At 33.2% G+C, this 23,547-nt stretch overlaps 3 protein-coding genes across 8 annotated transcripts; 1 reads left to right on the forward strand and 2 right to left on the reverse strand.

Annotated features, from left to right (window-relative positions):
- Nucleotides 1-2,546: 2,546 nt before the first annotated feature.
- Nucleotides 2,547-4,419, reverse strand: LOC116345622. 3 transcript variants are annotated; one of them, XM_031775107.1, is made up of 3 exons: nucleotides 4,320-4,419; nucleotides 3,079-3,350; nucleotides 2,547-2,986 (listed from the first exon to the last, which is right to left on the reverse strand). In XM_031775107.1, the coding sequence occupies exons 2-3, from the start codon at nucleotides 3,331-3,333 to the stop codon at nucleotides 2,711-2,713; spliced, it is 531 nt and encodes a 176-aa protein (XP_031630967.1). In that variant the 5' UTR covers nucleotides 3,334-3,350; nucleotides 4,320-4,419; the 3' UTR covers nucleotides 2,547-2,710. The 3 variants fall into 3 exon arrangements, with proteins under 3 accessions (XP_031630967.1, XP_031630966.1, XP_031630965.1); XM_031775106.1 differs by lacking the exon at nucleotides 4,320-4,419 and adding an exon at nucleotides 4,190-4,309; XM_031775105.1 differs by lacking the exon at nucleotides 4,320-4,419 and adding an exon at nucleotides 3,588-4,128.
- Nucleotides 4,420-5,027: 608 nt separating this feature from the next.
- On the reverse strand, nucleotides 5,028-14,401 carry LOC116345621 (JNK-interacting protein 3). 3 transcript variants are annotated; one of them, XR_004201524.1, is made up of 20 exons: nucleotides 13,702-14,401; nucleotides 12,879-13,115; nucleotides 12,652-12,807; nucleotides 12,312-12,573; nucleotides 11,886-12,149; nucleotides 11,691-11,726; nucleotides 11,408-11,425; nucleotides 11,164-11,221; nucleotides 10,898-11,076; nucleotides 10,718-10,815; nucleotides 10,505-10,635; nucleotides 10,312-10,421; nucleotides 9,783-10,123; nucleotides 8,861-9,700; nucleotides 8,613-8,754; nucleotides 8,326-8,515; nucleotides 7,994-8,217; nucleotides 7,749-7,934; nucleotides 6,953-7,382; nucleotides 6,426-6,538 (listed from the first exon to the last, which is right to left on the reverse strand). XR_004201524.1 is itself a non-coding variant. In XM_031775103.1 (19 exons), the coding sequence occupies exons 1-19, from the start codon at nucleotides 13,789-13,791 to the stop codon at nucleotides 6,435-6,437; spliced, it is 3,666 nt and encodes a 1,221-aa protein (XP_031630963.1). In that variant the 5' UTR covers nucleotides 13,792-14,397; the 3' UTR covers nucleotides 5,028-6,434. The 3 variants fall into 3 exon arrangements, 2 of the variants coding, with proteins under 2 accessions (XP_031630963.1, XP_031630964.1); XM_031775103.1 differs by lacking the exon at nucleotides 6,953-7,382 and having other exon boundaries at nucleotides 5,028-6,538; nucleotides 13,702-14,397; XM_031775104.1 differs by lacking the exons at nucleotides 6,953-7,382; nucleotides 11,408-11,425 and having other exon boundaries at nucleotides 5,028-6,538; nucleotides 13,702-14,398.
- Nucleotides 14,402-14,768: 367 nt separating this feature from the next.
- On the forward strand, nucleotides 14,769-23,465 carry LOC116345651 (sphingosine kinase 2-like). 2 transcript variants are annotated; one of them, XR_004201527.1, is made up of 4 exons: nucleotides 14,769-17,130; nucleotides 21,194-21,293; nucleotides 21,506-22,761; nucleotides 22,827-23,465. XR_004201527.1 is itself a non-coding variant. In XM_031775199.1 (3 exons), the coding sequence occupies exons 1-3, from the start codon at nucleotides 16,124-16,126 to the stop codon at nucleotides 22,463-22,465; spliced, it is 2,067 nt and encodes a 688-aa protein (XP_031631059.1). In that variant the 5' UTR covers nucleotides 14,769-16,123; the 3' UTR covers nucleotides 22,466-23,465. The 2 variants fall into 2 exon arrangements, 1 of the variants encoding a protein (XP_031631059.1); XM_031775199.1 differs by having other exon boundaries at nucleotides 21,506-23,465.
- Nucleotides 23,466-23,547: the final 82 nt, after the last annotated feature.

A 23,547-nucleotide genomic window follows, 5' to 3' on the forward strand; every position in this document is an offset into this window, starting at 1 on the left:
ATTACACAGTCTGTTTCAAAATACCGTCACCAATGTCGACACCATTTGACATCAAAATTTTGACAGTAAAAATATATGTTATTGTTGTTGTCGTTTCATTGCTGTGATAAGAATTCACTTTTTTAGCGTACGTATTTCAAAGTACACATCTGTATTGCCCATACTCCTACTGGACTTTATCCATCCTTTACATTGGGGACTTAAAAACCCAATGAAGTCCCAATTGGGTCCACAAAGTTTCACGACTGTCGGATTAAAAATAAAAATTTCGAATATGACAAATTTTCGACAAACTTCAATTTTTTCGTTTTTTTTTTTAAATGTGTGGGTTTTTAAGACCCACTAAAGTCCCAATAAAGACCCAATAAAGACCCAATTGGGAAATCATAGGGACTTATTTGGGATTTTTTTTTATTTTTAAGACCCAATAAAGATGAAGACCCAATCATTTGGGATCTTATATAATAGTTTTCTCTATAGTAAATTTAGTAAAAAAATATAGAAAATTATCGATATTTCATTTACCAATTCCGGCGAAATTTTGTACTACACCCAAAGAGTTAGCAAGCGGGAAATTGAGATTGGGCCTTAATTCACTAAATTCAGCCATATTTCAGGCCATTATCACGCTCCATCATAAATCTGTGGAGGCAAACTTCATTTTCGAGCCGATTTATATGGAAAATCAATCATTTTTCATATTGAAAAATATCGATATTTCATTTACCAATTCCGGCGAAATTTTGTACTACACCCAAAGAGTTAGCAAGCGGGAAATTGAGATTGGACCTTAATTCACCGAATTCAGCCATATTTCAGCCCATTATCACGCTCCATCATAAATCTGTGGAGGTTTTTGAGCCCATTTATGTGGATATGTTGAAAAAAAGTGAGCGAGGCACAACATTTCTTTTCAGGTGGGCAGGGACCGGTTCGCGCATATTTCTATGCAAGATAGCTATGCTAAGCATAGCGGAGACTCAAGCCGCAACGCATCCGTCGCCATTTGATTCGAGCTATATCTTATGCGTACGTTTCTCAAAGCACAGCCGCCTGCATACACGAACATGTGTATGTTCATACAGAGTGGACGGCGATGCGTCAGTTGCATTTGCCGCTATGCTTGGCATATCTATGCTACCTAGCGTATCTAGGCAAGCATGGAAATATGCACGAACCGGTCCTTGCAGGTGGGCGGACAACGGACATTCAATGGACAAATATGAATGTTCTGGCAGTTTTAAATGAACACGGAAAAAGTATATATTCGTCTCAGCACGAATAAGTCGACGTACACGTATGAGAAGTGTTCTTGAAAAATGATTTTCTTGCATTTCAAAATTGTGAGCTGATTATAATACTTTAATGCGCTTAGTGTGCGGAAAAGAATTTTGGAACTACTTAAAAACTTACGTTGAATAAAAGCAATTAAAAAAAATTGTTCATGGATACAGAGATAGCGACGGATGTATTAAGATTTATGAATTTTTCACGGATACACATTCCACGGACATACAATTCATCCGTATTCGCAAGCTTAATTTAACGGATACGGATAAAATATATACCCGCATCTGTGACATAGAAACATGTAAACAAATTGTATACAAAATAGAATGCTTTTCTAAAATAGAAAAATGTCGAAGCGAAGAATTCTGCAATCAGATTGGAGTAGTTTTATGAGTACAAAAAAAGGAGTTTTTTTCGTAAGCAAGAACGAACGATGAAAAATATGACGACGATAAAGCTGACGATGAGACATACGACGGTGCTGACATTATTTTCGACTTTTAATGTTATGATTTTTTTATTTGATTTCTTGAATTAACATTCATTTAGTATGTGTTCCTAAAAATAATTTCTACCCATAATAATATTTTTCAAGAAAAGGTGGGTATTTTCTTTAAATTTTAATTGAATGTGTAGTAAGTCCCGGAAAAAGTCGGTATTCAACAGACATTTTTCGGTGTCTAAGGCAAATCCTTACGCTCTGGGTTGTAGGAAATTTCGTTCTCGAATCATTTTGGGATCGGATCATTCTTATCAATTTCCATAATATAAATTAAATTTCATAGGTCGTAAAATTTGAACTTGAACAAAAGTTCGAATTTTTCAATGTAACATATCGAGATATTTATTAATGAATAAGAACCAAAATATAATATTTTGGTTTTTATTCATTAGTTATAGTCGTTTATCGCTCCAAAACAATTATTAATGAGAGATTTATTTTTATTCCGACAGTCGTGAAACTTTGGGAAACTGATTTTCTGCGAAAAAAACTGATCTATACAAAATTTCATAACGTTTGGGTCATAAATAAATATAGCTCCAAAACAAAAGTTTACATTTTTCTATATTATTTAAGTTAATCCATGGATGAATGGAGTTTAGATAATGGAGAATTTGAGGGACCATTGACATAAGATGAATCGGCCATACTTACAGCAAATAAATATCGCAGAACCGCCATCAGATTCTCTACTTTGAGTTTGAGTTTCATGTTTTTTTTTCCAAAAGAAAAAAAAAGAAAACAATTATTTACATACTTTCAAACACATTGGACGAAACCAAGTGGTACATTTTTATTCTTAAAAAAAACACATTTCAAATGTGTCCTACCCCCTTAGAGTAATGTTCATTTGTAGCTGAATCGAATACTTGCTTAAAATCGATCACATTTTGCTAGCACTTATGCTCGTCTGCATCTTTATAGTGTTTGCTTTTTTTTCCTTAATTTAGTCATTCTGATGGGTTTGATTTGCTTTCTCATCCGGCAAACGGCACAAAATTGTGATGTAACAATGTGCAATGGGCTTCGATAATAGAAATTTTCATCTGTATTTTTGGCATTCTTTTTATGCGCCCAAACATGCAAAAAAATCTCAATAATTTCGATAACTGGTGCGCAAAGTCGAAAAAATAAAAAAAAACTTGGCAGTAAAAACAGACGAAAACTTGTTTTGTTGCATCCCAAAATTATATCCTTTTATAGAACCAAAAAAATAATAATAATAATGGTCAAAATAAAAAAATTGAGTGAATATGTGAAAATCATCAGTAAGATGTGTTCTATACCTCTTGCAATCCAATGACTTGTTCTTTTTTAAATAGCGTGTAGTTTTCGTGTGCATCCATGCAATGCAATTTGGTTCCTTTATGTTTTGGTGGTTGAATCAATTCTTTTGGTATGACAAATGTCGTTTTTCGTATCGGACGCGTTGAATGATTAGAATCACATTCGCCCGTTTCCAAATCAATGTCATAAGTATCCATTGCTTGAAATGGTCGTGTCCATTTAACTTCACCCGTCTCATTATCGGTTGTATCCATTGTAAGTTTTTTTTTTGCTATCGAAAATGTTTGCGACAAATACAGGGAATGAAAAAACAAACACAAATTATTCACTCATTCTAAACTCATACATATTTACAATAAACCATAAAAATAGACATCAATCAAATTGTTGCAGTAATTCATTTGCAAAATTAGTATTATAAAAATGTTTTATAGTCCGTAATTATCGGGTGGTGAATTCTGACGATCGACGCCCTTTTTTTATTTAGAAAAACAATTTGTGTACTTGCTTTTAAATTTAGAATGAAGGCACGTCAAGTAAAAAATATCGAGCATTCCGAAGGATTCAAATTCAAAAATGGTAATTCAATGCAGAACATTTTGTTTCACTACTTTTTCGGCCAATGTGTAAATAATGAATATCATGCGTTGTGCTGTGAGTGTCTCCAAATGCTCTTTGTGTTCACATTTCTTGTAACAAACAAATATAACGTAATCCAAACGCATTTGATTTAGAATAAATGTACAAAAGCAACACGAATAAGAATAAAATATTGTGGTGACATTTTCAGTTAATTAAAAAAGGTTAAAGATTACGAAAACCTTTTATAAAATATTTGGAGTGTTTTATGTATTTATTCGATGTTACTTTTGTTATTTTTTTTTTATTGTTGAACTGCGCTCTTCGTATTAAGCATCTCATTTGTATTCCGGTAATAAAATTTGAGGTGAACAATTGCATCCGAATGGAATATTTTGCGCTACTATAAAAAAAATCACTAAAACGACCTTTTTCCGAATTATATTTTTTTATCGGACGAAAATTTAACCGGAAATTACATGAAAGTACATTTTAAAAAAACGAAAAAAAAAAAAATAAAGCAAAAATCACCCAATATCTTTGTATATCGCCGAAAAACACAAATACATGCACTCTTTATTCTAATAAGGCTATGCACATTTTTAATGAATTTTGATTGATAGAAAATTTGGTGATGACCAATTAAAAATATTATCGTTACCACCACAAATGTTGTATTATGTGCAATAGAATAGAATTGTTAGTAAAAAACTGAATTGTACAATGACCATATCAATAGACACCAAAAAGCAAACTGATTTGAGCTGACAAATCGAAAACCTTTGAAACATTGTTCGTTTAGTGTGACGATCACCGTTTCATTGTGTTGTTTGGCTTACGTGACTTTGTCAATTTTTCTACGTGGTAGTTATATGTTTATATGTAGTTTGTGAAAGACTACATGTAAATAGCAGCAATAAAAACGCGAACTAATTAACAAACACGTGAACCCAGTTCACCAAATGATCGAAAAACAATGTAAACAGATAGTATTAGGTCTTCATTTTTTGAGATCAAACAACGTTTTTTTTTATACAGAATGTTGAATCGCAAAAAGAAAATTCTAAATTTTAGATCATTTGTTTTTTTAGTCATTTATTGCACATTCTCCAAAGCATGGTTCAGCATATTTAGTTTCTTTTTGGAATTATACCCTCCATCGAAGACAAATTGAAATCTCTCACTTCGAAAAAATGCACTTTCTAGTGGAATCCTTTTTTATTCGTCCAGACGAATAATATCTCAATGAATGAAAGTAATTACCCGTTTCTTTGATTGACATCTGTGTAATCAGAACCTATGAGTGCGGTAAATATATAATATGCATCCTGTATTCAATGCTAATTTAAAAAAGAAACTCGAAGTGTGATTTGGTTGTTTCATAATAATTTAATCATCATAATCTGTTTCATCGATGCTTCGTTTGTTTTAAATTTGTACAATAAAATTGAATTGGATTAGAACTTAAGATACAACACAAGATAAAGGACGAATAGACTTCGAATCTCTTAAATAGGAAAAAAAGATGATAAGAAAAGAATGAATAAATAAATTGTGTTTCATTTTTGCACTGGTTGAAACGACATACATTAAATGTAATTAAATTAAAATAATTAGGATTAATAATGTTAAATTCATAAAATATGATCAGCTAGAAAACTAAATAACAATGATATTTAATTCGAAACCAAAACAAACGTAGAAAAAATAAGGAAATTGTATAGACCAGAAGGGCGTTGTGTAAATTGATAGAAAAAAAAATGTTTAGTAAAGACTAGTTAAATCAAATCAAATCTCTTCGGAATGAAACGTCCAAAACATCGAAAAACCAATGCACTTTTTTAAAACAATGAAAAAAAAATGTTTTTGTCATCTTCACCTTAACTTGTTTTTGTTTCTAAATAAGTATAAATTGCAAATGTGTTTTTGTTTTGTTTCAATATAATAATATAATCTTGTTCAATACAATCAAAAAAATTTCCATTAAAATTAGCCACATTACTAGTTATCTTTTGCCAAACTAAAAAGCTTATGTAACACACACGCATCATATAACAAACAAATCTAACTACTGATTCGTTTTTACTAAATATAATCTTAAATTGACGCTGGCAACATTGTGGATTTTTCTTTCTTTTTTATTGAAATACATTTTATTTAATAAACTCATTCTGTTTGTCTTTTCTTCACTTTTTTAAGTTTGCGTCTTTCTGTCCCTTTCTACTTGAAATCATTTCCAATTGGTTTGCCAAAAAAATGTCTGTTAGTGTGGAAAAAATGGTATGTGTGTGTGTCTTTTCAAGCTTTTAAACAGTGTGATCAATATCGATCAAGTAGTTGGATTCTTATTGCAATAGACTGGTTTTATAGAGTGTTTTATGTGTTTACAGCAATTTTGTTTTCTCTGTCTTTTCTTGATAAATAATTTAATATGTCAATAAATCAGCTACATATACAATAAATATCAATCGTTTTGAGTTTTAATGCCTATTAAATTATAGCCGATTCCATTGATCAAGATTCAAGTGTTATTCGCATATGCTAAATGCAAGCATATGCATCGAAATGGTTGCAGGTGAAATGAATAAATTATCCACACGATAATCACGGAGAAATATCGATGCAATGATCGATAATGACCAGGTCCATACGTATTAAATTTTTCTACGTTGTTTGCTTCCTTTTGAAAATTCATATTCTTTTTTTCCTCAGCATTTTTTTTTTGTTTTTGGTTTTTTTCTTCAGCTATTACCACCACAGTGCAATAATGTTTGATTTAAGATTGGTTAACTTGCCACACTATCAAGTAACTTTTATCTCCTCGATTTTCAATTGTTTGATTCGGTTCCAATACAATGCTATTCTCCATGTCTCCATCACCTATGAACAAATTGAGAAAAGAACAAAGAAAATCATAATTCGTTAATCACATTTGTTTCAATTAAAATTCATTATGTATGTATGGTTGCAATGAAAAATCGGTTAGTGTATACATATATACTTCCCAAATCCAATTATTAATATAAAATAGTCAATTTCCACCACATTTCCCATTTAAAAATGTTCTACTTTCATTTCATTTTGATTGTATGCCACATATATTTACAAACACGAACAGCAGTACGGGTGAATTGTACTGCACTCATTTCAAAATGAAATCATACGCAAAAAAAACCAAGTAGATTTAAAAACAAATAAATAGAAAACCAACAGCAAAAACAACAACGAAAACAAAAATGAAATCCAAAACAAAATCTACTTTAACTTAAGAGAAAATGAATAAATGAAATTTACCTTTCGAAACGATAATTGTAATCAAACAACCAAACAAGAACACACACATTCAAGAGTTATAACTCTTATTCTTGCCCGCCTTTTCATTTTCGCATATTCACATTTGTTTTACGAGCATTTGCATTGCGTCACAAAAATAGAAATCTCGTATGAACATTCGGTTCTAAAATATATAAAGTACTACAATTTTCTTTTGTTCGGTAGAGTTTTGGCTTTTGGCATTGTTTTTGTTTGATTGATTTTAAGTTTGTTCGTATTTATTTCGATACGATTTGTCATGTAATTTAAAAGCCTATTGAATTGATTTTCAAGACAGGCAGTTCGTTCGTTTCTTTTTCTCTTCAAAATTTTCAATATCGCTATGTCGTTGGTGATGTTTGCCAAATGAGCAAATGTGTTGCCACGTCACACGCATCATCTGCATGCTCTTCTGAATGATTTTACAAAAAAATGGAGAAAAAATAAAACAAAATACAAAATCACGAAAAAACAACAACAACAACAACAAATTATTCATAAAAATTAAAATTTAAGACGAAAATTTACTTCCTACATATACACACAAATGCTCTAGTTTCCAACTTTCAAAATGCTTTGTACTTGTATATTTTTTGTTTTGTTGCAAAAGTCAAGGAATAAAAAGGGACATTTCATGAAAAATGATACAAATGATACAACGTGTATGTGTGTGTGTGTGCTATAATATTCAAATCGGTTACATTGGCCGAAAATGATGGAACGACAGATGAATTGAATTTTAACTGAACTATGAAAATAGGTGAAATGGAATATTTACCTAATCGAAAATCGATGTAACCTTCTCCACCGGACATTACAAGCATATGTGGCTTATGACCGATTTGAACCTCTGACTGCAATTGCATTGGCACCGAAACGAAAAATTTAACAGCATCACGATGACCGTGGAACGACAATTGAGCATTGGCCATACAGCACCGTGGTATAAAATTGTTGGTTGCAACTGAAAGAAAAATCATCGTTAGTAGAAGAAATGAAAGATATTTGAAAACGGTAAATTACTTTTGTTATTATACTGTAGAGCTTCTGTAAGAGGAACGGATATGACGACACCATTTCCGGTGCCGATCCACAATCGATTACATGAAACCAGCAATGCGGTTATACGCGCAAATGAAAAACCTAATTTTCCCGTTCCGAGCATTTTCGAAACGTATGGCTCAATGTCAACATCCTGTAAGTGTTCATATGTGTGGGCATGATACAATCGAAGTGTTGAATCCAATCTAATCGCAAGATGCAAAAAAATAAAAATAAATATACAGTTAGTTGAGGGATGGGCGATGGCAAATTCGAATGATTTGGAATGAAAAAAAAAGTCATCAGAAACTTACCGTATTGAAACCCATACTCCCAATCCAGTGGCGGCCATTTGTCGAATTTGACTTTCTTTGCGTGGATGTGCCTCCAGAATGTGCACAATATTCAATGAAATCGGATCGACAATGTAAATTTTATTTCGATGGGCCGCCCAAATTTTGTCAGCCACAATGCACAAGCAACGAACCGATTGTTTTGGTAGACCTAATGGTAACCAACAACAGAAAAATTCTCAATTATTTTACTTTGCTTGATGATTTGATCGCTTTTAAAATATAAAAAAAATATAATAGAAAAATACCTAGAACAACAAGATGATAGCTATTTAAATCCCATTGACCATCAGTCTGACGACGAAACACAGCCAATTTTCCATTTGCTAAGGCAGCCACAACACGAGATTCTACATGTACTATCGACAAAACGGCATCAGGTAGACGAACCTTGAACGAAAAAAAAACCGAACGACATTTTATTATTGATTCATTGAATATTTCAAATAAAGAAAAGGGAAAGAACATTTTTTTATTCTCTCAATAAATTATTTACTTGATGAAGACAATCTCTCCAACGTGCAACGGAACTATGTACATATAACCTTCCATTTTGAGCACCTAACCACATGGTTGGCCCAACCGATGACATGGCCGGCTCTTCGAGTGGATTCGGAGAGCCAAGTATTGGATTGACTGGCTTTGGAAATGCTAATGAGTAAATGTTTTGGTTGTTATTTGCGTTGTTGTTTAAATGAAGCGGCGACACTGGTGGTGCATTTATCTCTTCCACAACAGCTGTTATTGCACCTTTATTCAAATTTTGTGAATCAAGCGCAATTTCAACTTCATTCTTATCATTTTCAGCGACAACCGATGCGGTTAATTCATCAGCCGTACACGTGGCCGACGGTTGTGCTTCACATACATTTTCATTTTGATCATTTTTGGCCGCATCGGTTGTTGTCGCTGTTGTTTCGGTTGAATCTTCCTTGGCAACCCGAACAAATTCAACACGGCCCGTATCGTCTGCATCTTCACCGGGCTTTTCAAGCATTTCACCTGATTTAATGGCTTCACTATTTTCCAATAGCGTATAGTCTTTTTCAAGAGCACCCTGAACGGAACAAATGCATAGCAAATGTGTTTGACACACTGGAAATGAATCAAGTACAACGGCAGGATTTTTTGCATCAATCACAGTCACTGTACTGGCCGAATGTGTGCTCGTACAAATCCAAACATACGAGCTCAATTGTGAATCGGGATCGGAATTTTCCATTGCCATTGTTATTTGTTTATCAAGCGAATCAAGTTCAGCATTTTCACCCGTTGGTGTTGTTACTTCGGTGATTTGAGCTGTTGTATTCGTTGAATAAAACACACTAGCACCAACCTGTAAAATGTACGCAATTTTTGTTTAAAGATTTTTTTTTTCTTCGTCTTTTTATTGTTCTGTATTATTATTTTGTACTTACAATACAACCACCATCCTTTGTATAGCCGCCATTCAGATTAACACCAGCTGCACAAAAAACTTTCATGTGTGGACTAGCTTCTGCCAATGGTCGACAATAAACAGGTACTGGAACTTTTGGCATTTTTCGATCAGTTCGTGGCGTTCCCGTTGTATTCGTTTTGGTGCCGGGCAATGACCAACCATATGCATGCAATCGGCCATCTTCTTTTTGCACATGTGCACGCACCTGACGATATTGTTCGCGACGCTTTTGATTCAAACGATCTGAGGCACCCTCTTCAGCATATTCTTTGGAAAATGTTAATGCATTTGATGCATTGCCACCCGATGATTGATTACCTAGGGGAGAATCACAGAAGAAAAGAATAGAAATCATTTAAAATAATCGATATATAATCGAAATAATCGAAAACATATAAGTGAATTGGGTTCCTTCACGTAACGCAGAAATGCTAAAACGCAGAAAAATAAACATTTTTATTTTCTGCGTTCCGTGAAGCCACCGTAAATTGCCCCTAGTTGCTTACCCGATGTAATAGCTAATCGCCCCTCGAACGCAGTAGGTGCAACATGGTGGCTTGATGCATTATACTGTAATAATGGTCCGGGAGGCTCTCTTTGTGGGCTGGTCGATGTTCTAAATGTTTAGATAAACCAAAGTTATGCATTAATAAATTATAATTTAATCGCAATCCACAACGCTTAATTGGTATTGCTCACAGTAGGAGTTTGTTAAAAAACTTTCTCCAAATGCTTTCCTTTGCCTTTGGATTCATGTCAACCGTACGAGATGCTCGAATCATCTCTGTCCATCGTACAGCATCTTGAAGTTCCATGAAACGCTCTTTGTACTAATTGAATGGAGATGAATATGATTTTGATATGATGTGATTTTTTATGCATAACAAATAAAAAATTATGTTTTTTACATACTTGATTTCTTTCCATAAGAACACGTGCCATTTCGACACGTGTAAAGCGTTTACGCTGTGCCATTGGAACATCACCTTCGTCTTCTTGATCAGAATTGCCTTAAGGGAATTTCAATTTTATTTAGTCATTTTTTCCCCACACTGAAGTCAAAGTAAAATTTATCAAAATGTGTACACTTACTGCTTGCTTTAACTAATGTTTTGCTTTGTTTTAATTCTTCTTCCAGTTCGGACACTTTCTGTCGCAATTTTTGACGCGACTGATTGGCCGTATTGAGGTCTTCACGTAGAATTTCAATTTCACCCGTTAGTTCATCGACTTTTACAATCAAATCGTCTTTGACAATATTCAAAGCATTTCTATACGGATAAAAGAGGAAAAAAATAATACGCAATTAATAAGCATCGTTGTTGTTTTCTTATTTGATTATGTATATGAATACATACTTTGTTGCCAATAGTTCATTGTTCTCATTTATAAGATTTTCCACTTCTTTGCCCATACCTAAAATGCATACGTACAATACAATTCTTATTAACTCAATTAACCAAGGACAATGCAATGAAATTATATGAGCTAATAATAATAATTGCATAATAAAATAATAAAAAAGACCATGTTATGAGTGCAGTTTTTCAAATAAAATAAAATCATGAATAAAATGTTATATGATGTTAATGGATGACTTACCAAAGAAGTTATCGTTAACTGATTGAAGAATTGTTTCGATCGGCAAGCAAAGAAATTAAAAGAAAATTTAAGGCGATTGGAAAAATAATTATTAATTTGTCAATATTAAATTATTTGATTGGAAAGAAGAGGTATTTAGCAAAACGGATTCAGATCCATAGATTGAGTGAGAAAATTAAATTAAAATAATGGCTTATGAAATGTTTGGTTATGGTGATGGTAAAAACATTCATGAAGATTTAGATGATGATGATGAAATGAAAGCGCTTTGATTTAGTCTTACCTGAAGATGCATATTCACCGGGATGAACCCAACTGCCTGATATTGGAAAAGATTTAAAATACGGTATAAAATGGTGAGAATGGTCTAGCATGGATCAAGCAATTAATTTGTTTAATAGGCTACTTGAGGCTGTTTTATCATAGGTGGTAAAATTCTCTTTCACAAAAGTATAAACTGTATTTTTTTGTTTTTTACCTGTCACTTCATTTTCTTCGCTCTCTTCATTATCCTGGAACGATAGTTCTTGGTACAATGTGTTTGCTGAGCGCTTCTCATTTTTGGTGGTCGATCGGCCAGCTGATGTGGGCGGTTGTGGTGGTTGCACATGAACTGGACTCGGTTGATCGCTTTGCGGTGATGTTGCTTGATTTATTTGTTTCAGTGTGTCGGTTTCGGCTGAACGTTCTACAGTTTGAATATTATCGAACTCATTTTGCAGTGATGGCGGTCCTGAGCCAACTTTAATTGTGTTTGGTTTTTTGTTTTGTTTCGTTTAAAAATAGTGCAAATGTGCAATAAGTGATGTGAATTAACATTTTTTTTTTCGTTGATATTTTGTACATTTGTGTGTATAAGTGTGTATGTGTATTTTTGTCTGTATTTTGTATTTTGAATGCTCACCTGAACTGGCATCACTTCCGTTCGGACTGCATATGGTTTCAGTGTCAAGCATCTGTGATGTTTCAAGCGATGCAAATCCATATGAAACCGGACCAGACGATCGATACATGGGATGTAATCGATTTCGATTTAATTCCAATCGTTCCGAATTAGTTGAATTCAATTGAGAATGTGTCGATCCCATCAAGAGCTTTGTTCGTTCCATATAATCAACATGTGTTTTGAAGAGCTCCGTATAACGATCATGAAGTTTTGCATATTCCTAATATTTTCAAATTCGAATATTCGATTACTTTGAATTCATTTCGAAATTCGATGTCCGTTTTTTGATTTGTTTTACCTTTTTCAAGTCACCTTCACGCTCTTCAAGTCGGCTCGCATGTTCCAAGCTGTTCTTATGCTTCAGCTCTAACATTCTCACGATGCTTTCAAGCGATTCTAGTCGACTGGCCAACTCTTTATTCTCCGCTTCAGCCAAATCTTCTGTATCCAGTAACTGATGGAGAAACATTCGTTTCAATTAATATTTATTTACAATATTTTCATATGTTTTTTTTTTGAACTAACTTTTTGCTCGGCTTGTTTTCGGGCACTCTTCTCGCGTTCATATTGTGTTACTAATTGTTCGTTATCCTCACGGAGTAATTCAACTTCAACCTCTTGTTCTTGATTCGTTTGGTAGGCTGAGTCTAAGCACTCGAGAACGTTGACCAGCAATGGCATCAAATTTTTCACCACTTCTTCATCGTATCGCTGAATCATACGCTCAAATTCTTGGTAAATGCTGCCAGCCAGCGATTGAACCTGCAACAAATCATTCAAAACAAGCAAGTGGTTAACAATTTAGAAAGTAAAATAAAAAAAAATATGGCCAACATGCACTAAAAACCATATATTATTTATTGCTGTTACTATTTTAATGCGGTTTTTATTTGCGTGTGTATAGAAAATGAAAAGTGAATGAAATGCAATGCTGTCACGCTTTTGTAAACTTTGTGATATGTAAATTTGACATTGACATTATAGATGAAAAACGAAAATGCTTTCATCTCGCGATACACAATCATAGTGAATGACCTTATTTCCCGTTAATTTGTGCATCACCATATGATAATGACACAAAGAAAAATGTTTGAAAAAATCACGCTACCACTATTGGCGAGTGAAATTCTCCCTTAGATCGTTCATTGACTCAATGTGTTCAATTCAAAACCAATCGATGTTGTTTCGAAATTAATAAAAATCGAATCCAAATTTTTTTTTTTTTTTAAATCATTTCGATACAGATACATTTTGTATATACAATTAATTCGTAGAGTCGATTGTTTTGGGTGGTTTTCAAAATCTGCACGCAATGCACACAGCATTATTCATTTTATGTGTGGCCTACCTTTTCGGACATAACCATTGTGTTGTCATCATGGGTTCCATAAACGGTTTCGGTGCCAGGCTCAATACCAATATTTCCATCTTTATCCATATTTGATGACGAATCAAGTTTGTTGACGGTGCAGTCACAATAATCACCACCACAATTAGCACAAGATGTTAGCCTCCCTCCAAATCAAAGCAAAGAAAATATTGTGTGATGATTTTTGGGATAGTTTGGCAATAGTAATATTGCCACTTTTTCCACAAAAAATTCTCCCCACAAACTCTCTCTCTCTCTCACTCACTCGCTCTCAATTTCGACTTCCAAATTAACTTTCAATCGATTTTTTATTCACATTCAATGGATTATTTTTATTTATTTTTTTTTCTTCTTCTCACATTTACACAATAATAAAATTGTACACATCAAAATCACACACTACCAACACGAAATGACAAATCACCAAAATAGATGCATTTTTGCTGAGATTGTTTACTGTTTCCTTCTGCCAACCAAATCCATTAAAATCACTTTATTTTTCATGGTTTCCTTCAAAATATTATTTTTTTTTTTGCACACAGATTCGATTGGCGACTAGAAAGTATGTAAAGCACACACCAAAATAATCGCAGAATCGTATGTGTTTTCAACAAAGGAACGAATATAAAAAAAATATCTATTTAATATGTGTATATGGTCTGAAGCATACGTCGTATATATTTTACATCCAACACTCTCGTCGTATCTCTTTCACTCATACACACCTCACTGCAGATTCATTCAGTTTGACGTTTTATTTTCTGTCTATCGTCGTATTTGTTATTTTCTACTGTAGCTCATTGTTATGGCTATGAAGTGGTTATCGCAACCCAGCTGGTTTTCGATAGGGACAAAATAGCAATGTCACAAACCAAGCACACCTATTTACCCGAATCAACCGATTATATATGGAAAATTCGTCATTCGATTTTCGAAAATGTCATTCCATTTCGAATGAAAAATGCAAAAACAAAGCCAATTGCATGCCTAGTCTGAGTGAAAACATTTCATTGAAAATGTCAAAAAGAACATATCATTTTCTCATTTAAAAGAAGGCAAAAAATAACAACAGTGACGAAGACATGAACCTGTCATCATGTGACCGTGCCGAGAGTGGAATCGGTGGCTGTCGTTTGTAGTTGACGCTGTTTTGCAGTTTTTCTACTTGCCAATCTCTTTCGTTCTTCTTCTGTCAGTCAAACGTAAATAAACTTGAGCTCTAATAAACAGTTGAGCACAGTGCGCGCCATAATATACAGCACAAAATCAATTCCAGTTCAGTCGATGATTGTAGTTGCAGTGTTTCGCTGTGCAGGTGGCAAAACGAGTGCGTAACCAACAAAAATAAAACATATATATATAGTGTACAAATTCAAAGAAATACCACGAGTTCTACAGAGAGCGCACGACAAAAACCACATACACATGATTAAAAACAAAATAAAAACGAAACCAAACAGTTGAGACAAATAAAAAATAAATTCGAAGTCCATAGTATCCATTTTAAAGCATATCACATAAGTTCAGATGCGAATAGAAAAAAAAGAAATTAAAAACTCAAAGTATAGTAATATATAGATTAAGTAATTCGGTTGAAATATACGTCGCTTGGACAGCTATTGCAAAACTTCTCATTGGAATAGTTCACATTAGAAGGAATAACTTGCAGAACGGCGAAAATCAATGAAATAGAAAAAAAGCACAACGTGCAAATGCACAGTTATTATACACACATTGTTTGTTGTTGTTGTCGTCGACATCGTCGTTATACGTTATATTTATTGTACTCCTTGCCGATGATCGAACTGTGAATTATAAAGTTGCATTTATCGTATCGGTTCAATCAAATTTGCCAACGTGCTGTGATCTTATATTGATGTTGAATTTTCTTCGGTTAACACATAAAAACAAGTTTGAGTTGTCATTTTATTTTATCTCCGTTGCCGTAAAATCAATCATTCCATAATTGTGTTTATTGTCTACTTTGATTTTCGAAAACGTTAATTGTTCGTCATTTTGTCAAAGCGTATCTTGTGTTATCAATTATCGCGTGCGCCACTCTAGTGCCAGAATATATTTGTGATCCACTGGTTTATATTTCTATTTTTTTATTTTTGTGTGTGTGTGTATTTTTTTGGTGTCGAATTGATCAAGGGAAAAGGCATTAACACACGAAAAACTAAAAAAGACAAAAATCGAATCGAAAATCTTTTGGATTATTATCTGTCGCTTGCGTTACATTTCTATTACTACCATCAACCGTTTTCAGTTTCAAACGAAGAAACACAAAACCAACCACACTCACTGATTACATAAACGAATTTAAAATAGATGATCATAAAGTTCGACACAAAGATAAGCTTAAAATCGTAAAAATAGCGATACGCGAATGATTTAAATCATGGACGATTCAGTTAAAGTTGCGAATGCACAACACCAAGGCCACAAAGATGCAAACCAGAGTTTACATCAAATCGAAACGAATGTTGAAAATTTGGAAATGCGAACCATGAGCAGCATACAATTGGTGGAAACATTTTATGTGACATCAAAGAAAAACACCGTTTATTATGTAAAATTAACGGAAAAAGGATTAACACTGCGCAAAGAAACAAATGTCGCTGCTAAAGAGCAAACAATTTTATTACAAGATATAATTGGTTGTCGATGTTTGCGCAGCAAACGAAAACGAAAAAATGCATCGTCTTGTACATGTGCTGCGCTTCCCGGTCCAACCGAATTAAAAGTCGTCGAAGAGAATTCTGTTGATTTGGATGAGTCAGATGTCAGTGTTTATCTCTATATCTATGCGTATATTTTGGAAAAAAATGGCCATCGCGAACGTACTACCATAACATTACGATTTCGTTCATTTGATAATTATGAACAAAACAATGAAGAGGCACAAAAATGGAGATCGGCAATCAAGTATCTAATACATCGTGATCCGAATGTAATTGAGTTTCCAACACAAGTAAAACGTCTAACCATATCACCATTGAATGTAACACCGCCCGCAAAATCAGTGCCGGTGCCATCATCACCGCTTCAATTATATGTACCGAAGGATATGCGCAAAGTTCTTGTTTTGCTAAATCCAAAATCCGGATCGGGAAAGGCACGTGAAACATTCCAAAAATATGTGGCACCAGTGTTCACTGAAGCTGAAGTTCCATACGAATTACAAGTCACAAAACATGCAAACTATGCACGCGAATTTGCACGACGCTCTGACATCTATGCATGGAGATCAATTGTTGTCGTTGGCGGCGATGGAATTTACTATGAAGTCATTAACGGTCTCTTTGAGCGTCCCGATTGGGAACGTGCCACACAAACAATTCCAATTGGCATCATCCCATGCGGTTCTGGCAATGGTTTGGCCAAAACCATAGCCCATGTCTACAGGTAAGACATACCATTTATGGTATTACCTTAATATATTTCTATTATTGTTGATTATCGCGTGCGTTGAATTTTATTGCATATATTTATTGCTATACACTTTGAATCATATAAAACGCAACTCATGTGGTCTGACATGTCTGATTGCGTTATCAGTGCACTTGTATTTTTTTACACTTTCCTTCGTTGCTGTTGATTAAGCGCGAAAATGAATAAATGCATCGTATTTGGACACCATCAAATCGAATCAAATAATTACTGAACAAAAACAATGATCTCTGAACCAAAAATTTCGAAAAAGTCACGGTCTTCATTGTGTATATACTGTGTACTGGTAAGCATATTACCGATATTTGTGTCGCAACCATGAAGAAAGAAAACCGTATTTTTTTTGCATCTGTTTACATATTTTATTTTCAGTGTTATGAAAAACTTTTTGCGAAATTTTTATAGCGAGAAAACAATGAAAAATAAGCGTATTAGACTTTTATCAAATGCTCATATCGATTGATGATTGTTGAACAATAAAAAGAAATAAATAAGAACGGTACATTTGCGCCTAAAGTACATACAATACATAAAAAAATGAAAATTTTAAAAAGTTATTGAAATATGCATGCTGGTGTAATAAATTCGATGTGTTGCATTGAAATTTTTGAGCGATGCGAAAAATGCATGTTTTATGTTTCAATGAGTATATGGCAATTGATTTAGTTGCAACACGATTTCAGTCAAAATGCCAACATACTTTTCTTTTGTTCATAAATGATCGACGCTTGATTTGCGTTTGCTTACGCGTTCAATTCACATGTTGTTTTAAAATTGCGACACATATTCACGGTCCAAGGCAAACTGAACACCACCCCACATCAATAATACAACCGCAATTTGATGTTACAATCATTTTTATCCGGTGCATTAATTCACAAAAATTCTGTTAGATTAGAGTTTCCCATGATAAATTAATCTAAATTCGGTTCAATCAATGTGCGCATGTTTGTTTATTTGCTGTTTTGTTTTGATTTACAACATTAACAGCGATTTTGCGATATTTTCATGCACAAACACTTCCGAATTGGCATTCATTGATTTGTTTTTGTTTTCTTTTTTTCAATGAACTATGGAGATCCAGTAGAAATTGATAAGATTTAAATCGCTCGGTGGTTTCATTCGATGTTAATGTTTTATTTATCAAGCGTATAAAATTACTTAATCGGTTTTTGTTTATTATTTTAATATGAAATTTAAACGGAACAACCGAATTAAAAAAAAAAAAAACGTTACGTAGACAAGACAGATGGAGTAAAAACTAGTTTTGCGTTAAAAGTTCGTACGAATTTAATAAATCTTGTTTTTGAACATTTAAAAAATAACAAACAAACACAAAAAAAACCTGTATAGCTACGTCGTAGTTACCGATGCTGCCGTTGTCATTTTTCGAACAAGAAAAACTAAAAGTGATCGCGGTTGATGCGGTTTTTTTTCCACAAGTATATGTGTGTGGCTCTTTCCTTCAAACAAGGTGACAGGGTTAACTGTATATGTAATTGACGTTTTACACGAATGGCCATAGAAAATTTTATTATATCCATTTCTAAGTATTCCAAACACGACTTCAAATTTAAAGACACTAAAAAAAACCATTAATGACATGCACATCGGCAAGATTTATGAACAGCTGACTCATTTTATCAATTGTCGGATAATAGACACAGATTCATTGTTTTTACCTCTAAACTATTTGGAGAAGAAAGGAAAAAAACAATTCAACGAATGTTTTCGCAGAACAAAAAAAAGCAGCATTTAAACAAAATTTAAATGAAATGTGAACATTTTCATTGCTTCTCGTGAATTTTTTCAATTATTTTTATTTAGTTGAGTATTTGTGAAAAAGTCTGGAAATTAACTTAATTATTTGCTACATTAAAAGCTATTTCAAAAATGATAAAAGCGGCAAAGTTTATTATACTGTCGTCGAATTCCATATGCAGTCAAATGCAAAATGAATGTATTGCAACGCATGGGTATTTCCGAACCATTTTTAATTACGTTTTCCAATGCAATTTAAATCAAATTTCATTCATACTTATCTTAGACATTAAATTATTAATATCGATTAGTATCCGGCACAAATCAGTATTAATTTTTCTTGCTTTTAATCTCTCATTCTCATCGTATGTGGTAAAAAGCCAACAAAATTCATTTTCAATCTTCAAAGAACGAATGTAATGGCATCGAATACTTTTTAACAATATATTCAATAATTTGTTCGCAATAAGATCAAAATGAAACTTGTTCGATTCGAATATGTTTTTCATGCCACTTCTTATTGACTGAATTAATTCCCGCGGTATTGAGTGTTTCAGTATAGAATATGCACTTTGGAAAAAGCGCCTTTCCCATTGGTTCGCCTGCATTTTGTCATGTCTGCATTTGAGTCAATAAGGAAGATTTAACCAATGGTATTACTATTATTGTTTGCTCACGCAAATGTCGAAAGTAGTAAAACATTGAAAAAAATGTTCGTAGTCAAGGTCAATTATTCCGTTTGTCCAAACTATCATTATCATCGTCTCAATCATTATAACCATATACACATACGACGAGGGACATTGCAAATTTTTGTCTACTTCTATGTTTAACATTGGATTCGAATGTAAGACTTCTATATTAAATATTTTGTACTTTGTTTATGTAACCATTCGTACAACAAAGTAAATGCACAAAGTGCTTTCAAATTGGTATGAAATGTACACATTTTACAAAAAAAAAATTCCGCAAAGAATATGAAGCATTGTAATATCAAAAAAGTTTTCTTATAATTTCGACAAAAATTCCGTCGAAAGTACTAAAAAAGATAAGTGTTCCAACAAATACAACAAACCTCGACTTACTGGTCGTACATGAGATGACGCACAAAATATAATCATCGCCAATTATTTGGATTCAGCAGAGCGCGGAGATAAAAACCTGGGGATCAATTGTTTGTTGTTTTGTTTATTTTTTTCTGCTTAATTTTTAACTTGATGCAAATGACTTCGAATTCTGTGTCCAAATGAAGATTGGAGAAAGAATCGAGAAAATTTGGATGCTGAATTATATTTTATCTCATTTCTGACAATAAGATAAATAAATAGAAATGCGATAAACATTCAATATGTTAAGTTGATTGCCATGACATTAAGAAAGAGGAAAAATTGACGTGAAAGAGAGATAATCAGCGTATTGAACAGCCTTCACAAGATATTGTCTATATATATACTCGCAATGCTCACCTCATACATTCAAATGCAGTTGAATTATTTTTTTAGCACATCTCTCTCTCGCTCGCTCTTTCGCTTGCTCTTCTTTTTGCTGTTTCTTGTCGAAATCGCAATTAAAATGAACTTTTGATAAGCAAAATGTGCACGAATTGGGCTTTGTAATTCAAAGGTGACCTCATCAAAATGTTATTGCCCCTGAATAAACACTGAACAAAGAAAAAGCACATTGCACGAAAAAAAGAGAGATGCTTAACATCCCACAGTTAAATAAATTACCTGCATTTATCGGACGAAAATCACATTAGTTTATTATTTGTGCAATTGAAACGAGTTAACAAAAAAACAAACACCGAATACAGTTGTGCACTGTTTGTATTGTGTGTGTGTTTTTCGTTCTCGAATTAAGGTGGAATTTTTTGCACTTTTTCTGCTCCATACCACGTTGCATGATTACTTCGAGGTGATTGTTTGCATTCGCTTGTATATAGTTCAAAATTTTGTTGTGAGAATGAAATGCCCCGTCTTCAAATGAAAATAAAAAGATGGCATTTATTAATGCGAAATTCCAAACGCAAAAAAATGGGCGAAAATAAATGTATATTATTATTTTGGCACCTTTTTCGCACTTTATTTGTTTACATTGTAAATGGAACATTTGCATTTCATATATAGATAGGTTCTTTGACTTAAGACCGTAAATTTTCGATTTGAATTTTGTCGACGAAAAAGAAACAAAAAGAAAAGAGACACAGGAGAAAACTCTTTACTTAACAAGGTCAATGAATTTTGTTGTGTCGTTTCAGTGAGCCATACGAGCCGAAACCCGTTTTGAATGCTGCCTTAACAGTTGTTAGAGGTCACAATGCGCCGATGGATTTAGTCCGAGTTGAAACCAAATCAGAGGTACTTAAATCAATGTTTGATTTTACTAAAAAAAACAACAACAACAACCACAATAATAATTTTGCTAAATATTTTATTGAAGGCTTAAAAATATCATAAAATCCATCGAATTTATTATCATATTTTCTTTACAATTATTTTAAATGTATTTATGTTGTATCTCATTTTCTCTGTCTGATGTCTCGTTACTTCTCATCTATTTCTATGCATAGATTTTATTTTCATTTTTATCGGTCGGTTGGGGATTTATATCTGACATTGATATTGAAAGTGAACGTCTTCGTTCGATTGGCTATCAACGATTTGCCATTTGGTCAGTACATCGTTTGATTAATTTGCGTACATACTATGGAACATTATCATATTTGCCGGCGAAAAATTTGAACTCAACCGAAAATGGAAAAATTTCAATGGCAAACCGACGGAAACCAAATCGTTCGACCACAATGAAACATAGCATGAGCTACAATGTTGGATTAACGGAATGTATTGATTGCCATGGCATGGGTGATTGTGAAGCATGTGATTCAGCATTCGGTGATATACTTGCATTAGAAACAAATGCAGCAAACGATGCCTTCAATAATAATGCAACTGTTTTACATGCGCGTCCCCGTTTGGATAGTTGGCATTCGGCAAATTCACGAAAAAGTGCATATTATTCGACAACCGAAAGTATTTATCAAAGTGTTGCCGATCAAATATCAGAATATGGCAGCGAAACAAATGATGATACCACAAAGCATGCAAATCAAGTGTATGGACCAGCCTCAGCAATTCCAGCACTAACCGCACCAGTACCAGCCGATTGGACAATTGAAACGGGTGAATTTATTATGGTACATGCCGCTTATCAAACGCATATTGCATCGGATTGTCAATTTGCACCGTTGTCACAGCTCAACGATGGTATTATATGGATGCTTGTTATACGAGCCGGTGCATCGCGACAGGAAATTTTTAAATTTCTTATTGGCATGAGTTCGGGCACACACATTCCAACAACACCAAATCAATACATTGAAATGATTCCGGTGACAGCATTTCGCATTGAACCAACCGGTACACATGGACATTTTACGGTCGATGGTGAACGTATTGAATATGGACCCATTCAAGCTGAAATATTTCCTGGTATTTCACAAGTTTTAGTACCAAAACCACAACAGTAAAAATCGCATCAATTCTCTTTTTTTCCCTCTCTTCCAATCAAACACAAAGTAAATACATTAAGCTGTGGTTAAAATGACATTTTGAAATGAGGACTTTTTTTTCTTCTTATTTCATCTATTTTCGAGTTATATTTTTTTTTTCTTTTATTTTCTTTCGAAATTTTTTGAAGAAAAAAACAACAACAAGAAACAAACAAATTCAAAGGCACAATATATTTTGATGAAATCAATTTATCAATGTGAGCAAGCTGCACATTGAAACGAAGGACATGTTTACATTACTTACATAGACATAGGTAAAAATAATACATCACTAAACGCTTTAATAAATCCGTTAAAAAATGTTTTTTTTTTTTGTTAGATTGTTAATTAGATATATTTTGAATGGAAGGAGAGATTATAAACGTCTTTAGCTATTGTAAATAAATTGAAAATTATCAAAAATGAGGGACAAAGAGAAAATAATGGTATAATATTTTTTTGTGATTTCCATGCATGAAATAAAAAGGCTACTCGATACATATCCAAATGTTCTTGCCACACATCGATTCCGCTAGGTAATAAGAAATTATTATTAATCAATCTATGTACAATATAATTAACAGAAGAAATAACTTAAAACACGCAGATACACAAATCGAACGGTCCACAAATAAAATAAACATTCATTCAATAAGATTTAGTATTTCTGAAAATATTCGTACTTATAAACTTGCATAAAAATTCCGTTTTGCATTACATACATAGGAAAACAAAATTCTGATTAAGAACATTACATTTCGATGATAATTTCTTATATTGAATTGCTTCGCTTTTTTCACAGTTTCGATTTCAATTAAAAAATCCAAGTAAAGTTGAGAACATTAACAAGTATGTTGCAATTAAAAAGAAAAACAAATTTCATCTGTAAATTTGTAAAATGTTACAAATATGTCCATAATATATGTACTATTGGTGAAAGTGATTACGCATTAGGTTGGAAATAAAACAAAACAATGAACAAGACTGTGTATTCTTTCAAAAAACTGCATTAAAATTGTAGTTCCAGTTTTCCAGCCATTTGTCAGAACAACCGATTCGGG

This window comes from Contarinia nasturtii, unplaced genomic scaffold, assembly GCF_009176525.2.
Source record: "Contarinia nasturtii isolate CC-2019 unplaced genomic scaffold, AAFC_CNas_1.1 Cnas_scaffold_1371, whole genome shotgun sequence".
NCBI lineage: Eukaryota > Metazoa > Arthropoda > Insecta > Diptera > Cecidomyiidae > Contarinia > Contarinia nasturtii.

Excerpts from the sequence above, each read along its gene's own strand:
- LOC116345651 (XM_031775199.1), top strand. The coding sequence starts at position 16,124 with ATGGACGATTCAGTTAAAGTTGCGAATGCACAACACCAAGGCCACAAA. Across the intron at positions 17,131-21,193 it reads ACCATAGCCCATGTCTACAG|TGAGCCATACGAGCCGAAAC; the intron begins GTAAGACATACC and ends GTGTCGTTTCAG. Across the intron at positions 21,294-21,505 it reads GAGTTGAAACCAAATCAGAG|ATTTTATTTTCATTTTTATC; the intron begins GTACTTAAATCA and ends TTCTATGCATAG.
- LOC116345621 (XM_031775103.1), bottom strand. The coding sequence starts at position 13,791 with ATGGATAAAGATGGAAATATTGGTATTGAGCCTGGCACCGAAACCGTT. Across the intron at positions 9,701-9,782 it reads CAAAGGATGGTGGTTGTATT|GTTGGTGCTAGTGTGTTTTA; the intron begins GTAAGTACAAAA and ends TACATTTTACAG. Across the intron at positions 8,755-8,860 it reads GGAGAGATTGTCTTCATCAA|GTTCGTCTACCTGATGCCGT; the intron begins GTAAATAATTTA and ends TTTTCGTTCAAG.
- LOC116345622 (XM_031775105.1), bottom strand. The coding sequence starts at position 3,633 with ATGCTCGATATTTTTTACTTGACGTGCCTTCATTCTAAATTTAAAA. Across the intron at positions 3,351-3,587 it reads CCTTCATTCTAAATTTAAAA|CAAAAAAAAAACTTACAATG; the intron begins GCAAGTACACAA and ends CATTTTCGATAG. Across the intron at positions 2,987-3,078 it reads AAGTCATTGGATTGCAAGAG|GATATAATTTTGGGATGCAA; the intron begins GTATAGAACACA and ends GTTCTATAAAAG.